The sequence below is a fragment of the Drosophila suzukii genome, chromosome 3 (genome assembly GCF_043229965.1).
Source record: "Drosophila suzukii chromosome 3, CBGP_Dsuzu_IsoJpt1.0, whole genome shotgun sequence".
Classification (NCBI taxonomy): Eukaryota; Metazoa; Arthropoda; class Insecta; order Diptera; family Drosophilidae; genus Drosophila; species Drosophila suzukii.
The window spans coordinates 80,276,264-80,291,654 of NC_092082.1; the positions used below are offsets into that span (position 1 = coordinate 80,276,264).

General features: G+C 45.7%; 5 protein-coding genes across 7 annotated transcripts; 2 read left to right on the plus strand and 3 right to left on the minus strand.

Moving 5' to 3' along the window:
- Positions 1 to 511: 511 nt before the first annotated feature.
- On the minus strand, positions 512 to 2,289 carry Trf4-2 (Topoisomerase related function 4-2). Its single transcript, XM_017081041.4, has one exon. The coding sequence runs from the start codon at positions 2,039 to 2,041 to the stop codon at positions 821 to 823; it is 1,221 nt and encodes a 406-aa protein (XP_016936530.4). The 5' UTR covers positions 2,042 to 2,289; the 3' UTR covers positions 512 to 820.
- A 185-nt stretch (positions 2,290 to 2,474) lies between these two features.
- On the minus strand, positions 2,475 to 5,160 carry Mink (Mitotic spindle and nuclear protein). Of its 2 annotated transcripts, none has more exons than XM_036817637.3 (4): positions 5,016 to 5,160; positions 3,485 to 4,951; positions 3,333 to 3,413; positions 2,475 to 3,273 (listed from the first exon to the last, which is right to left on the minus strand). In XM_036817637.3, the coding sequence occupies exons 1-4, from the start codon at positions 5,029 to 5,031 to the stop codon at positions 2,678 to 2,680; spliced, it is 2,160 nt and encodes a 719-aa protein (XP_036673532.3). In that variant the 5' UTR covers positions 5,032 to 5,160; the 3' UTR covers positions 2,475 to 2,677. The 2 variants fall into 2 exon arrangements, with proteins under 2 accessions (XP_036673532.3, XP_036673531.3); XM_036817636.3 differs by having other exon boundaries at positions 3,482 to 4,951.
- A 574-nt stretch (positions 5,161 to 5,734) lies between these two features.
- Gp93 (heat shock protein 90 Gp93) lies at positions 5,735 to 9,228 on the plus strand. Its single transcript, XM_017081029.4, has 5 exons — positions 5,735 to 5,913; positions 5,999 to 6,088; positions 6,195 to 6,277; positions 6,355 to 7,607; positions 8,005 to 9,228. The coding sequence occupies exons 1-5, from the start codon at positions 5,874 to 5,876 to the stop codon at positions 8,900 to 8,902; spliced, it is 2,364 nt and encodes a 787-aa protein (XP_016936518.2). The 5' UTR covers positions 5,735 to 5,873; the 3' UTR covers positions 8,903 to 9,228.
- LOC108014831 (uncharacterized protein CG4951) lies at positions 9,110 to 11,524 on the minus strand. 2 transcript variants are annotated; one of them, XM_017081030.4, is made up of 7 exons: positions 11,373 to 11,524; positions 10,864 to 11,318; positions 10,247 to 10,450; positions 10,090 to 10,182; positions 9,860 to 10,027; positions 9,578 to 9,785; positions 9,110 to 9,523 (listed from the first exon to the last, which is right to left on the minus strand). In XM_017081030.4, exons 1-7 carry the CDS (start codon positions 11,421 to 11,423, stop codon positions 9,347 to 9,349), a joined length of 1,356 nt encoding a protein of 451 aa, XP_016936519.4. In that variant the 5' UTR covers positions 11,424 to 11,524; the 3' UTR covers positions 9,110 to 9,346. The 2 variants fall into 2 exon arrangements, with proteins under 2 accessions (XP_016936519.4, XP_065722604.2); XM_065866532.2 differs by lacking the exon at positions 10,090 to 10,182.
- A 1,010-nt stretch (positions 11,525 to 12,534) lies between these two features.
- On the plus strand, positions 12,535 to 15,129 carry Nep7 (Neprilysin 7). Its single transcript, XM_036817631.3, has 2 exons — positions 12,535 to 13,812; positions 13,966 to 15,129. The coding sequence occupies exons 1-2, from the start codon at positions 12,664 to 12,666 to the stop codon at positions 14,971 to 14,973; spliced, it is 2,157 nt and encodes a 718-aa protein (XP_036673526.3). The 5' UTR covers positions 12,535 to 12,663; the 3' UTR covers positions 14,974 to 15,129.
- Positions 15,130 to 15,391: the final 262 nt, after the last annotated feature.

Here is a 15,391-nt window from a genome sequence, read left to right on the forward strand (position 1 = left end):
TGCGTGGTGGTTTTTGTGAATGTCGATTTTTTTATTCGATATAATCAATTTTTTTTTGTTGTAAGAACTAAGTAATAGCCTGATTTTATTCCCTCATTTTAAATGCGCTAAATGAACACTAATCATTAATGAAAAACTACTGTAGAGCAGTACGAAATATATTTTATGAAAAAGTATTATTTATTGGCTCCCTATTGCGGAAATGCTATGTTGAAATTTTAACAACATAACGTTATTGGGAATTCCCTCATAGCATGAACAATATATATATAAAAAATATTGAAAACATATATATCGCCCTCCACAACAGTGCAAAATACCACTATTAACAAATAAATACCAAAGACACCACCTTTTCCCTATGCCATCCCTATGCGAAAAAAGCTATCGATTATTTGAATTTAAACGTTTTTTTCAAAACCAAGCGGACTTATTTAAAAACTTTGATTTTAAAATTGTTCTCCATATACACATATCCATTTAAATAAATTCAAATAAAAATTTAAATCTCTTATTGCGGCTTAAGTTGTATTTTATTTATAATATGTCACAAGTACAATTAGGCATTACATTTCTTTATCGCTATTTGGAAAATGTTTAGTTACTCAACTACATTGGCAGGTGTCATTATGCATTCGAAAACATGTTTCCTTTTTAAATGTAAAAGTTAATTGTTAATTAATAAATAAAAAATGCGATACATAGCCTATAATTGATTTTTTTTTTAGTTTTCATATGCCGAGCATAATAGGTATGCAAATAAATTGTTATATGATATTTTGTAATAGTAAAATCACCAGTAGCATAATCGCCAACGTACTTAATTCAACTTAAGGTTGGACAAGTTAGCTTCTAAGTCTAGGTTCTGGGGCGGACCATCGCCGCATCGGCGAAATCCGTTCCGAACAGTCAGCTGGCCATCCGAGCGCTCGTCCTCGGAGGCGGAGGACGTGGAGGAGCCGGTGAGCGCCTGTTGTCCAACGGGATTGGGACTAGAGGAAGCGGGCCCCACCAAGTGCTGGAAGTTGTACTGCACCCAAGCCCGGTAGTTGACCATGGACTGCGGCACTTCCACCATGTTGGCCAGAATGGGTCCCACGATTTTGGCCGAGTCGGAGTCCACCAGCTTGGAGAGCTTCATGAAGGCGGCCTCGAATCCTTGCATCACATGCAGCGCCGCATAGGAGCTCCTTCCGATGTCGTTCGTGGGCGTCACCGGATCCTCGATGCTGAGCACCGACCAGTTGTTTTCGCCCAGCGAGGAGCGAAGTCGCTCCTTCTCCACGCAGCCGCCGTCACCAAGAACCGAAATGCCGTACTTGAAGAAGTCGAACTTGCGGCCATAGTAGTCCAGAAACTGGAGGAGCAGCAGGCCCAGCTTGTTGTTGGCATTATAGCGCTTACCGATACGCGCCTGCTGCTGCAGGAAGCTGATGACCATGAGGGTGAGGGCGTAGGACGAGACCCCGCCGCAACTGTAGACCTCATTCAGTCCTTGGAGGCTGAGATACTGCTTGAGCACCATGACCAGCTTGGGCAGCTCGGGGAACTGGCGAATGAAGTCCTTGATCAGCTCGGCGGCCTGGACGCCCGATGCGCCCGCATTGAAGGTCACATCGAACTTGATTCGGGATATGCGCTCCGTGAACTTGACCACCGGCACGGAGGCCTTGTCGAGGACACTCACGGTTTCCGGATCCGTGACCCCCTGACTAACTAGCTCACTTTGGAGCTCATGCAGCAGTCCGGGGTTCCAGTAGTAGCCGTGGTGCACCACCAGGTCGATGTCCGAGTCGGGCAGGTTCAGACCAGTCCGAAATGAGCCAAAGACCTCCACGCATGCGCCTGGCCAGATGGAGAGAACCACATCCTCGATGCGACGCACTGCCTCCGCGCGCAAGTAGAACTCGGTGGGCGTGGACTGGATGTAGTTGTAGAACTGGTCGATCTCCTGGTGAAGCAGACACAGCGCCGAGACCCCGTTGCCGTAGGCCATTCCGGAAAGCTGCCAAGGCTTCGCTGGATTCGCTGCGTCACACATTTTACGAGTCCGCTTTTTGTTTTGGCGCGGAAAAGAAAATGAAAAATTAAATTCGCAAAGCGAAGAAAAAGCGAAAGGCGAATCAGAAAAACGCGAATAGCGCCGTTATTCGAACGGAGCTGCCAACTGATCTCGAATGGAGTGAAAAAATTAACGTAGTAATCACGTTAAAGTTTCCCCAATTTAACACAAAAATAACTCTAATTTAAAAACAAATGAACAAAAGAACTCGCGAGTGAAGTGTAATTGTTTAAGTCCTCCGTACAAATGGTTGCCAAGCACTTGGAAGCTATCTGAAATAAAAGGGCAGGCCTGCTGCGTTAAATATTTTACTTGACTAGTGTTGGAAAAGGCCGTAGTATTTTTACCTGTTGGTAACGTAGTATTAAACGCAATTTACAAATTGTACACACATCCAGAAAAAAGCTATATGTTCAATATTTAATAGTTTGTATTTAATAATGTACATAAAATATAATAAGTAAGCATTTCATAAAAATAAGGGATATAAAGACAGAGGAAAACAAATGTAATGGATCCAGCTGAAAAGTAAAAATCTTTATATCCTGGTGAAGCTAACATTAACGCGAATATATGTATAAGGGTAAATAAAGAAATAACGTTGTAACTTAAGAACTAATCCTCCTCCAGGTGTCGACGGTGCTGCATTTGGAGCTCGAAACGTCGATTCAGGCGCACTCCGCGAATGAACTCTCCTTTCTCCTTCTGGTCCTTTGTTGTCCTGCCCTTGAACATTTCAATGCGCCGCTGGCGTCGCTCCGCCAACTTGTTATCCTGCGAGTCTGCCGGTCTGCTGGAAAACGTGGCGTTGAATGTCTTGACCATGGAGGTGGACAGATTGAAGGCTGGCTTCGGAGCCACATTCAGGACGGTAGCGGTGGTCTTCAAAGGCAATCGGGATGAGTTGAGCTTATCGGAGGGATGCTCAATCACCATGCTTCGATCGGCGGTCATGTCGATCTTCTTCAACGCTTTTGGACGAGGGCGCTCCTCTACTGAAGTGGAACTCTGGGGTTTCTTGGCCGTCGATCCCGGCAGTTGCTTTTGCACTGAGTTGGTCAGCACCTTGGCGCGTTCCGCCTTTCGCTCGACATGATCCAGCAGGCTTTCCATCTTGGCAAACTGCTTCTCATGCATGGCAGCAAAATTGGGCATCTTGGTGCGCTTATTCACCTTGCTGGGTGTGATGGTTCTGTTAAGCGGGATAACTCCTGAAGGGGTAAACCTCTTATATTATTGAGAATGGGTATAATTCTAATTATGTACATACCCCTACTGGGCTTCGGAATCCTGCTCACTTTGCAGTGGTTCTCATCCAATGACTTTGAGCGCCTGCGGCGGTTATTAACATCTAAAAAGGAAATTTTAGTAAAGATAGTTAGTATAGTAAAGGTCTAATAACAAGAATATGGAACTTACTACATTTCTGAAGTCCCTTCCAGCGCTTATCAATGTCCTCGACATTGGCAATCTCAATGGGACTCTGAAAGGATACAGTTCGCGACACGGTGTTATTCCAATCGCTGGCCGACTTGGAACGTTTGCGTTCGTACTTCGGTTCTTCAGCATTCATGAAGTCTTTATTCATGTGCCTATTATCAAATGACTCCACTGTTTCTGTGAAACTAAAGACAGGCCTTGCCTTATAGGGTGTGGGGAATCGGAAGCCCTTTGATTTCCTAGGCTTCGATGCCTTTGGCGAGGCTGCATCGGCCAGATTCAAAAGTGTTTGGTTCTGGTCATCTGCTGTGGTAAGCACCACTTTAATCGCCGCTTTTTCCTCAGCAATTTCGGGCTTGAGAATGCAAGCTTCTTGCTGTTTATCGGGACTGACAACCAGGATAACACTTGCATCAAGATTGGAAGTGTTAACCAGGATAACACTTTCATCCGAATCTTTTTTCTCCTCGGCATCGTAAGTGGTGTTCAGGGGCGATTTTTCTGGTTCATCCAGATCTTCATTTTCTACCATGAGTGATGGCATCTCTTCCTCAGGACTGGCCTGCTCACTAGCCACTTTTTTGTCTTCACTCTGTTTAGCAGGCTTTGTGGTCTCACCAGCTTGTTCATCTTTCTGATCATTTATCTGTCCATCATTATCTTTTACTGGACTCAACTTGGCTTCATCTTCAACTGCCTCCTCTTTGTTCTTATCCTGTGGAGCAGTTATTGTGGCGTCTCCAGCTTGTATCTCTGACTCATCTTCCTGGCTATCCATTTCTAGAGGGGATAAGCCCAGTTCATCTATATCTGCTTTAGCTACCTTATTATATTTGGATGGATTTTCCTCCTCGATGTCTGCTGCCTGGGGTTTATCTTGCTGCTTCACTTCTTCTACCAAGTCTGTTGGAGCCTCTGTGGTATCCTCTTGATCCTGGGACTTCTCCTCCGGTACTTCCACCTTTGTTACCTGCTTTTCTTCAATCTTATCCTCTGGTATATCCTTCTCCGTTTTTTGCTTCTTGGTGGTCATGCGCTTGGACTTGCGGCTGCGCTTGCGCGAATTCCTGCCCACTTCCGCGGAGCTCCACTTCTGGGTGGATGGCTCCTCGTTCTCGGGATTGGCTTCTATAACCTCGGCTATAACCTTCTTAGCAGATCTTACTATAATATCGTCGTAGTCGATCGCAGGACGTATACTTTTCCTGCAACTGCGTCGCGGGGTTTCGGTGGCTGGGCGAAGATTGCCAGGAGTGCCCGGAGTCTTGGGAGGATCTGGCTGTGTTGGCGAATCCTTCTCCGAGGTGGCGTTCATTCGTCTGAGCACAGCTCTGCGCGTCTTCCTGGCCACTGGAGTGCCCGCCGCGGCTGTAATTTCTGCATTCCGATTGGCGTCATCATTTTCCTGGTCGTTCGGCGCCAAGACGCCAACATCAATAGCGTCATTATCTGCAGTAGTTGGGGGTAAGCAATATAAAGACCAGCTAATGCGTACACTTCACTTTGTATTTACCAATATTCGACTCCATTTTTACTTTTATTTTTCGAGTTTTCGCTTAAATGGACAGAAATTAAAATGCTTGTTAAATTCAATCTGTACGTTTTTTTTGAAGCTGAGTAGTGATGGACAAAACATCGAAGCATCGATTCATTGTTGATATCGAGGTTTGCCCATCGCTATAAAAACAGCTAGCGAGTAAGCGGAGACACACACCCGACAAAACTGACGTTTAAGCATTTTAGCAAAATACGGTCTCTCTGTAATGTATTTAAAAATCCTCCACTGCTGCTCTGCCACTTTTAGAAAAACGTTATATCGTAACATTTTTGTTAAAAAACCGTTTTATTTAAAAATTGTTAGCCATTTGATTGCCCCTAAAATAAACAGAATACGCCCCCAATAGATGTTTCCAGAATCTATTCTCCAGCCCTGCGCAGTACCGGTGTTGTCAATTTAGCTATTATACATAGCTTTTTTCAATGGGAGCTGGCGGAAAAAATGCTGTTATTATGTAATGAATAAGTGACTTATCAGAACTTCCTTAATTCAGCTGTTAGTTCTCTTAAATGTCTATATAACTTCATAAAAATTTCGATTTTCTACTCTAGCGTTTTTTTTCGCAACCATCAGCATCAGGCTACTTCTAGCCTTTTTCAATGCTAGTTTAGCTTTTTTTACTTGACCCGAAGAGTTGGCAACCCTGTCTCTGTGGGGGATTTAAAGGCCGTTTCCCCGTGCGTCGGCGTCATTTGAAAAAAATCAAAGCGGGCGTCGCAAGTGCGGAGTAATTTATTGCCTTTGTTATTCGTGACGTGGCCCTTTGCCGGAGCAACTAATAGCTCGTCCTCGTAAATCCAGTTATCTGCGATCATGAAGTACTTTTTGCTGTTGGGGCTGTTGCTTTTCGCAGGTAGGTTTCGTTTTGCCACGCCGCAACGCCTCCAAAATACCGGTGTTTTAACCTAATTAATTTGTGTTCCGTTCTCGCTGGTTAGGCATCAATCAAATCGCCGCCGAGGAGGATGAAACGGCAACGGAGACCATTGATTTGGACCTGGGATCCTTCAAGGAGGGCTCCCGAACCGGTAGGTAGACACGCCCCCCAGCGAGTTGTGCAAAATTCGTTGGTACACGTCAGCGTTCCGAATGGGTCTTAATAGCCGCCCCCTTTTATCTATTCCGAATCCACAGATGCCGAAACCCTGAAGCGCGAGGAGGAGGCCATTCAATTGGATGGTTTGAATGTGGCGCAACTGAAGGAAATTCGCGAGAAGGTGGGTTAAAACCGGATGATCCAATAAGTACACGTATGACCGGGATTTCCCTTCTCTTTTCTCCCTTGCCCCTGCAGGCCGAGAAGTTCACTTTCCAAACGGAGGTCAATCGTATGATGAAGCTCATCATCAACTCGCTGTACCGCAACAAGGAGATCTTCCTGCGTGAACTGATCTCCAACGCCTCCGATGCCATCGACAAGATCCGCCTGCTGGCCCTGTCCAACAGCAAGGAGCTGGAGACCAATCCGGAGCTGCACATCCGCATCAAGGCCGACAAGGAGAACAAGGCCCTGCACATCATGGACTCTGGCATTGGCATGACCCACCAGGATCTGATTAACAACCTGGGCACAATCGCCAAGTCGGGCACTGCCGATTTCCTGGCCAAGATGCAGGATCCCAGCAAGTCAGAGGGACAGGACATGAACGACATGATTGGACAGTTCGGTGTGGGCTTCTACTCTGCCTTCCTGGTCGCCGACCGTGTGGTGGTGACCACCAAGCACAACGACGACAAGCAGTACATCTGGGAGTCGGACGCCAACAGCTTCACCATCACCGAGGATCCCCGTGGCGATACCCTGAAGCGAGGATCTGTGATCTCACTGTACCTGAAAGAGGAGGCCCAGGACTTCTTGGAGCAGGAAACCGTCCGCGAGCTCATCCGCAAGTACTCGCAGTTCATCAACTTCCCCATCCGCTTGTGGACCAGCAAGACTGTCGAAGAGGAGGTGCCCGTGGAGGAGGAGGCCAAGCCCGAGAAGACTGAGGATGACGTGGAGGAGGAGGACGCCAAGGTCGAGGAAGCCGAAGACGAGAAGCCCAAGACCAAGAAGGTTTCGAAGACCACCTGGGACTGGACACTGATCAACGACAGCAAACCCATCTGGACCCGCAAGCCCGCCGAGGTGACCGAGGATGAGTACACCAGCTTCTACAAGAGCCTGACCAAGGACTCCAGCGAGCCCCTGTCCCAGACGCACTTCATCGCCGAGGGTGAGGTTACTTTCAAGAGTTTGCTCTACGTGCCCAAGGTGCAGCCATCCGAGTCCTTCAACCGCTACGGAACCAAGTCTGACAACATCAAGCTGTACGTGCGCCGTGTCTTCATCACCGACGAGTTCAACGACATGATGCCCAACTATCTGAGCTTCATCCGCGGTGTCGTCGACTCCGATGACCTGCCCCTCAACGTTTCCCGCGAGACCCTGCAGCAGCACAAGCTCATCAAGGTGATCAAGAAGAAGCTGGTCCGCAAGGTGCTCGATATGCTCAAGAAGATCGACAAGGATGCCTACGAGAAATTCTGGAAGGAGTTCTCCACCAAGTAAGTGTTGTCCATTTTTCTTTTATAATGGAGCTGATAAGAAATCCGCAGAATCCATGCAATTTTATAATATTGACCGTAGTGACGTGTATTTTTCTTTCGAGATAAGAGTTCACTTTTCCGATGAATTCAAGATTTATTTAAAAAGCGTTGGTTTTTTATATTTCTGGCGAAACATTTATTTAATTTTATAGGAATTTCTGTCGCAATTAAGATTCTCTATTATAAATAGCACTTGTACAGATAAGATAAGAAGTTCCGCCAAGTCCACGCAATATTAAAATATTGACCATAGTGACGTGTAATTTTGGCAGGAATGTTTTTTCAAGGAACCATAACTGCTTTCTTAGCTACCTAATATTTCCCTGCTAATTACTATTATTTATTTAAATTACAGCATCAAATTGGGCGTGATGGAGGATCCCAGCAACCGATCGCGTCTCGCCAAGCTGCTTCGCTTCCAGACCTCCAACGGAAAGGGCGTTACCTCGCTGGCCGAGTACAAGGAGCGCATGAAGGCCAAGCAGGAGCACATCTACTACATCGCCGGTGCCAACCGCGCCGAGGTCGAGAAGTCGCCCTTCGTGGAGCGTCTGCTGTCCAAGGGCTACGAAGTTCTGTACCTGGTGGAGGCCGTCGATGAGTACTGCATCTCCGCCCTGCCCGAATTCGATGGCAAGAAGTTCCAGAACGTGGCCAAGGAGGGATTCCAGCTAAACGAGTCCGAGAAGAGCAAGAAGAACTTTGAGTCGCTGAAGACTACCTTCGAGCCGCTGGTTAAGTGGTTGAACGATGTGGCTCTCAAGGATCAGATCTCCAAGGCCCAGGTGTCCGAGCGTCTGAGCAACTCCCCATGCGCCCTGGTGGCCGGCGTCTTCGGCTGGACCGGCAACATGGAGCGTCTGGCCATGTCCAATGCCCACCAGAAGTCCGACGATCCTCAGCGCACCTACTACCTCAACCAGAAGAAGACCCTCGAGATTAACCCCAGGCATCCTCTGATGCGCGAGCTTCTGCGTCGCGTGGAGGCCGATGAGGCTGATGATACCGCCAAGGACATGGCTGTGATGATGTTCCGGACCGCCACCCTGCGGTCTGGATACATGCTCCAAGAGACCTCCCAGTTCGCCGACAGCATTGAGCAGATGATGCGCCAGACTTTGGGAGTCTCGCAGAACGAACAGGTGGAGTTCGATGAGGATGAGGAGGACGATGCCGAGGAGCCGGCGACCGCCAGCCAGGAGAGCGCAAGCGCTGACGACGAGGAGGAGGATCAGCAGCACGACGAGCTGTAAACTGCATCACCCATAGTTCACATAGATTGTACATAAGAGTGTGGAGGTCAGACTGAGTTCTAAACAAGCACTTGCCGGGCGTTTCATCACCATTACTCCCTAGCATCCGTAGATTTTAAGTAAAGCAAATTCGTAATCCTTCGCCGATGTTGTCATCACCACCAGTCGCCCAGAGAGCACTCCATTTCAGCCAACACACTCTCTACATTCAGTCGCTTAAGCGTTTTCTTTTTTCGAAAGCACATGATAAATGTATTTATACAATGTAATGAGTAATACAGAAAAGATTCCATTCAAAATAAAGAAAGACAAATGAATTTTAACAAGTGCCTATTCCATATCGGAATGTATCAAGTTCAACTTCGGCGGAATCTGCATTTTCTACATTTTGAAAATCTATCTAATGCGCAATAATGAAATATACTAATATAGAACAGGATTGGATCAGTCATCAAGATCGGAACACAATGGTTCATTATTGAAGGCCTTCAAGTATGAGCTGTACTTCGTTTGGTCGCGGATTTGCTGCAGCGCATCCGAGTGCGATAGCTTGTAAGTGTCCATGAAGAGGCGCACTATCCACAGCGGTAGCAATCCGTTTACAAGAAGCGTTGTGTGATTCTGACAATCGGGAAGTTTTTAGATATATTCAATTCTAAAAAGCCCCAAACTTACGCTTCGACTACTGTAGACTTCGCCCAGTTTCTTGAGCATCTTCTGATGAATGTTCGCATTGAGAATGTCAATAATTTCCATGTGATCAATATTCATATAGCCGACAGTGCGTGGCTTAAACTCCCGCTCCTTGAACAGCTTATCAAAGTCGCTGCGATACTTTTCGAAAGTGTTCATGACATCGTCTTCGCCCAATTCCTTCAAGAGTCTGGTATATTCAAAAGATCGGAGGTTGAAGGCAATTTCGTAAGCACTTTATTTACATCCAGTTGAATCACTTACAAAATCTCAACTTCCCGCGGCTTTGGCATGTCCAGCATGCTGTCCAGCCGCTGCAGAGCATCGAACCGGGCTCCGTCCATCTGCTCCACCTTCAGAGCCTTGAGAGGCGACGGCGAAATACGTTTCACCTTGGACTTGGAACCCTTGCTCTTGCTGCCCTTCGCCTCGCTGAAAATGCACCCAGAGAAATGGTTAATATCGTTCCTTACAGCCCAAACTCTAACGCGTACCCTAAGACGAAATTTTTAAAACGACCCGGACGCATGGGTGATCGGTTGGAGCGGCGGGCAGGTTTAGACTCGACAGAGCTGGCTCTGGAATTTCTGCGAATACATCAATACGCCTTGATTCCTCTATCATCTCGCAACGAAAGTGCTTTCAACTTACCTTTGTACTGGACTGTGGGCCCGCTTTATGCGGCTTCCTTGCCGAGATGAGCTAGTGCTGCTAGAAGACTTCTCCTTTTCGCCACCCTGGGAAATGGATCTGCGTTCGCGCTTGACCTTGGCAGGCGGTTGGCGGGACCCACCGAATATGTCATCATCATCGTCATCGTCGTCGGCATCTATGTGCTTGGGCTTTGAGTTTGCTCTAATGGGAATATGTTTAAATCAGTCATGACAATCACATATCAGAAGTGGGGATATCTTTCCCAACAATTACAGAGTTGAATTCTAACTAAACATTAAAGCTAAATTCTTAATTATGGAATACAAATCATATGAGCACAAGCAACCTAGTGATTGTAAACGTTTTAAATGGCACTAAAAGGACTTAAAACATATCTTTATCTTAATGTTCCATAGAACATTAAGATAAGCGAGGTAACTAAATACAAAAGCATTGAAAATGTCTTAAGATATGCATAACAGAAGTGTTTTAGTTGACTTACTAAAAAACAATAAAATAACTACTTTTAAAAATCTCGCAATGGCTGGCTAATGGTTTTAAGCATACAAAGCAGTGAGATTACATAGGTCTCTAACTAAAAAGATGTTTCCTACCCCGCTTTTGGCTTGGACGCCAAGTTGGCTTCCTTGCCCTTGCTGGAATTGGTGATGCGGCCGGAGCCGTTGGGTTCTGCTTCCGTGGCAAGTTTGCGCTTGCTGGGAATGACGGCCACGACGGTGGTGTCTTCGTGCGTTATGTACTGCAGTTGGAGATCTAGACTGAGGTCATTGGAGGTCAATTCCGCGTCGGCTAGAAGACTGAGCGTGGCAGGATGCGGTTGTTTGGTGGCCTGGACGCGCACATTGATGTGATCGATGAGGAGATCGGTGTCCAGCTTGTGGGCCTCCTGCCAGTGCTTCAGGTTCTCGAACAGGCGCCATAGACCACTCTCAATGCGGCCCCAGCGATCCGCGGTCATCCAATGGAAAACATTCTTGGGTTCCCGCTTAAAATGGGTCACAGGTGTCGGCAGAACTTTAAAAGTGCACGCGACGCGATGGCTCCTGTACTGAAATGGAAATCCATTAGGCCATTGCCGCTAGCAGTGTTTGGCGGCTTTTACCTGATATATTTGCGAAACTAATTGGCAATCACCGATGGCGGAAAATGACATTTTTACAAAACAAAATTTCACTGCGTCCTGATGTGACCGTTTCGTCACAGGCACAACAACAATTAACTTCGGTGCCAACTCTGGTAACCCTGCGACTGTACTTGCTATCGATATGTCTATCGATTGGAGACAATCGATTTTATTATCGTAGTTAGGGCGCTCAAATGTTGAAATTTAAACTCAAGGGAGTGATAATTTAACGGTTTATCATAAGGCGAAATAAGTTTTTTTATAATTTTTAATAACATTAAAAAATGCCTAGGAGACTTAGTCAATTTAGTTAAAATAATAAGACCTAAATTGGCTGCTGAAAGACATTTTTATTAATAACTTGTTTCTTTACATTTAAGTATAACAATTGAAAAACAATCTTATATCCTATTTTAATAATAAAAAAGCTATGCCTAGAATAGCTATGCATCCGAAGATGCCTTCTTTACTTTTGACCTAAATTATAATACCCTTATTTAGTGTATAAAAAGGGGCGTAGAAAATTGCATTTAGATAAAAATGGCTTTACGAGCGGTAGTGGCTTTTAATATAATTTTAAATGAGCATTTCGCATTAGCAATAACTCTAGCTTATAATAAATTCTGTAAAATTTCTCCGAATTAAAAAACTAGGAAATGCTCACAGTAATAAACTTTATAAACAAATGAATAATTTAGGCTTTTAGAGAACAATTGAGAGAATCTCAATGAATGAACGCGCTAATCAATGAATGATTCGGAACTTACAAATCGTTATCTCCAACAGCGAGTGGCTTAGGTCAAGTCTTGGGAAGAGAGCATAACACAGTACAGCAAAAATATTTCATTTGCTAGAATTAAGAATTTTACCCTAATTAGTAATCTGAAATATAATAAGTAGAGCGATTTCCAAATAGTGGTTAAGGTCAGAATACATAAGTTCTCATAATAGCTTTCTTAAATGCCACGATGCTAATTAATATTATTCAAATAAATGCGGTAGAATGAAAATTTTTTAGGGTGAAAGTGAGTCTTATGATGTCATAATGATGCCTCCACCAAAATCTCGGTTGTCCAGTGTTATTCGCCGATATGGTTGCGAATAAAGCACATGCTGTCCGGATCGGAGAGACTCGGATTCGGCAGTTGTTCAGTTCCCAATCGCGTTCCGGATTAAACAGTCGAGCTTGTTGTGTTTTCAAATAATACGGGTCAATCGATGATTAGCCGCACTACTTAACAATATATTATACAAGCTGCGTGCGTGCCCTATGAATCAGGGCAACATGTTTTCAAACACGAGTCGCTTGCCATTGCCCTTATGTATGGGAATAGTTTACATCGTGATCTGGGGGTTTTTGTTAAGCTGCGAGGCCAGGAGCATTGGGGATGAATCCCGAGAAAATGCGATTACAGATGACACGACGGAGTTCCTTAGATCCTATGGCGCACTGATGAAGTCCTATATGAACTTGAGCGTCGATCCCTGTGATGATTTCTACGAGTACGCCTGCGGAAACTGGAAGAACGTTAAACCACCGCAGCGAACAACCAACAAGCGGAGCAATCTCCTGGATATTATCTATGCACTGACCGAGGTGACGGAGGAGCTGATGACCAGGACGCAGCTGGCAGAGGCACTCAATGTGTCTGCCGAACTCCTCGTTGCGCAAAGATTCTATAATTCCTGCATCGCGGCTGAGGTATTTCCGCTCCCATCCGCCGATCCCGCTTATCTATCGCTTATCAGGTCGATTGGTGGATTCCCCGCCGTCGATGGGGATGCTTGGAACGCGTCCAGGTTCAGTTGGTTCAACATGAGTGCACATCTCACCAACTATGGGGCCCATGGCCTGATCCTCGATAGGATTATGCCGCAGTATCCCTTTCAGCCGTATTTTAAGCTCCCAGAACTGGGCTTCGACTCCAACGTTCACACGGATAACATAGCCAACAAAAGTTCAAGGGCCTACGAGATGAACGAGAAGCGGATGCACGATTACTTGAAGGCCTTCAATCTCACAGAGGATAAAATCGAATCCGTGATCTCTGGCGTCTTTGACTTTTGGCGCGAAGCGCTCACTATTGAAGATATGTTTGGAGGTGATAGTAATAGGTGTCAGGTCTTCTCCGAACTTAAAAATGTGACTGAATTTGACCAATGGAGGAACTATTTCGAGATCGCTTGGGATGGCAAGGACTTCTATAACGGTTCGTCTTCTAGTGAATTTTGCGACTTTTACTACACGGAGCTGGACAAGGTGTGCGCCAAGCACCAGGAGGCAGTGGCCAACTATCTAGCCATGGTGCTCCTCTACCGCATGGACGCCAAGCTCAAGGACAAGGAGTACCAGAAGGATCACTGTCTGCTGATCATCCAGAGCACGATGTCCCATCTCTTCAACAAGCTCTACATGGCGGTGAGTGGAGTATATATACATAAGTTTATAAACTTAAAAAGGTTTCGTAAAGTATGCTCTAAAATCTATACATCTATATATGTATATTTTTTCTGGTATATACATTAGAGAGCTACATAAACTTGCCTAATCCGGATTCCCTTTAATCGACAGGAACACTTTAGCGAGGACACACATTCCGAGATCTCTGCAATGGTGACGGAACTCCGAAAGTCCCAGCGTCAGGTGCTCGAGAACGTCGAATGGCTGGACACGGAGACGCGACGAGAGGCTCTGCTCAAGGAGTCCACCATTACACCGGTGATTGGCAGCTATAAAGACGAGGAGCTCACCGACCTCCTGATCCGACAGATCGGGAATCTGTCCCTGACCGAGGATAACTACGCCCAGAACATTATCAATTTGCGTAGGTTGGGCACCACTCTCTGGCGCCACAAAGGCCTGCACTTCGAAGAGATTTCCATAGATGCGAAGCCGCTGGAACTGCTCATTGGGATGCAAGTGAATGCCTTCTACTACAACTTGGACAACTCGATCTATGTAATGGCTGGTATACTGCATCCGCCGGCGTATCACCGTTTGTGGCCCGACTCCCTGAAGTTTGGCACCCTGGGCTACCTTGTAGGTCATGAGTTGACCCACGGTTTCGATACTGTGGGCTCCACTTTTGACAGCAATGGTGAGATGCGCAACTGGTGGTCCACGAAATCGGAAGGAGTCTTCCAGGAACGGGCAAAATGCTATGTAGACCATTTTAGCAACTACTTGATACCAGAGATCAACCGCAAGGTCAATGGCAACGAGACCAAGGATGAGAATATAGCCGATGCCGGCGGATTGAGGCAAGCGCTCTCCGCCTATCGGAGCCACATGAAGCAGCTCCAAAGAAGGGAGGAAGATGTCGAGACACTGGCGCCCAAGAACGTGCAGATGCCTGGCCTCGATTTGTCGCCGGAACAGCTTTTCTTCCTTGGATTCGCGCAGCTATGGTGTGCCGCCTACGAGGAGGAGCACTACTGGGAGGAGCTCAGTCATGAGCATACCAGCGATAAGTACCGGGTCCTGGGGGCCGTCTCAAACAACGACGACTTCGCTGAGGTCTACAAGTGTGCTCTGGGCACACCCATGCATCCAAAAGAAGAGTCCTGTCGCATTTGGTAGTCTGAACTTTACCAACATAATTCCAATAAAAAGCTGTAAGCTTTCATAAAAATGTAGATAATATAATAAAAAGAAAAACGTCAAGAAATTATACAGTCTTAACAGTTACCTAAAAACGTGTCTTTTCCTATATATAAATAAAAATACAATTTTAAAGGTTCCTGTGTTTAAATTAAACTGAAAAACGTTGGAAATTCGCTGTTCAACTAGGGTTATTCTGTTTTAGGTGACCCGTAATAAGGACTACGTCAAAAACAGCAAATTCTTCGGGTCTTAACATCATTTAAAAATTTCAAGAATTATTGATAATACTATATCTAATATCTTAAGCCCCACATCCTTCACATTTTAAAATTTGTCTTCTTTATAACTTACTTGAATATATCCGTTTTATTCCAATTTAAAAAACACTGAAGCA

Excerpts from the sequence above, each read along its gene's own strand:
- Trf4-2 (XM_017081041.4), bottom strand. The coding sequence starts at position 2,041 with ATGTGTGACGCAGCGAATCCAGCGAAGCCTTGGCAGCTTTCCGGAATG.
- Mink (XM_036817636.3), bottom strand. Across the intron at positions 3,414-3,481 it reads GAAGGGACTTCAGAAATGTA|ATGTTAATAACCGCCGCAGG; the intron begins GTAAGTTCCATA and ends TTTCCTTTTTAG. Across the intron at positions 3,274-3,332 it reads GATTCCGAAGCCCAGTAGGG|GAGTTATCCCGCTTAACAGA; the intron begins GTATGTACATAA and ends TTACCCCTTCAG.
- Gp93 (XM_017081029.4), top strand. The coding sequence starts at position 5,874 with ATGAAGTACTTTTTGCTGTTGGGGCTGTTGCTTTTCGCAG. Across the intron at positions 5,914-5,998 it reads GGGGCTGTTGCTTTTCGCAG|GCATCAATCAAATCGCCGCC; the intron begins GTAGGTTTCGTT and ends CTCGCTGGTTAG. Across the intron at positions 6,089-6,194 it reads CAAGGAGGGCTCCCGAACCG|ATGCCGAAACCCTGAAGCGC; the intron begins GTAGGTAGACAC and ends CCGAATCCACAG.
- LOC108014831 (XM_017081030.4), bottom strand. The coding sequence starts at position 11,423 with ATGTCATTTTCCGCCATCGGTGATTGCCAATTAGTTTCGCAAATATAT. Across the intron at positions 11,319-11,372 it reads TAGTTTCGCAAATATATCAG|TACAGGAGCCATCGCGTCGC; the intron begins GTAAAAGCCGCC and ends TTTCCATTTCAG. Across the intron at positions 10,183-10,246 it reads GCCCACAGTCCAGTACAAAG|AAATTCCAGAGCCAGCTCTG; the intron begins GTAAGTTGAAAG and ends ATGTATTCGCAG.
- Nep7 (XM_036817631.3), top strand. The coding sequence starts at position 12,664 with ATGAATCAGGGCAACATGTTTTCAAACACGAGTCGCTTGCCATTGCCC. Across the intron at positions 13,813-13,965 it reads TCAACAAGCTCTACATGGCG|GAACACTTTAGCGAGGACAC; the intron begins GTGAGTGGAGTA and ends TTTAATCGACAG.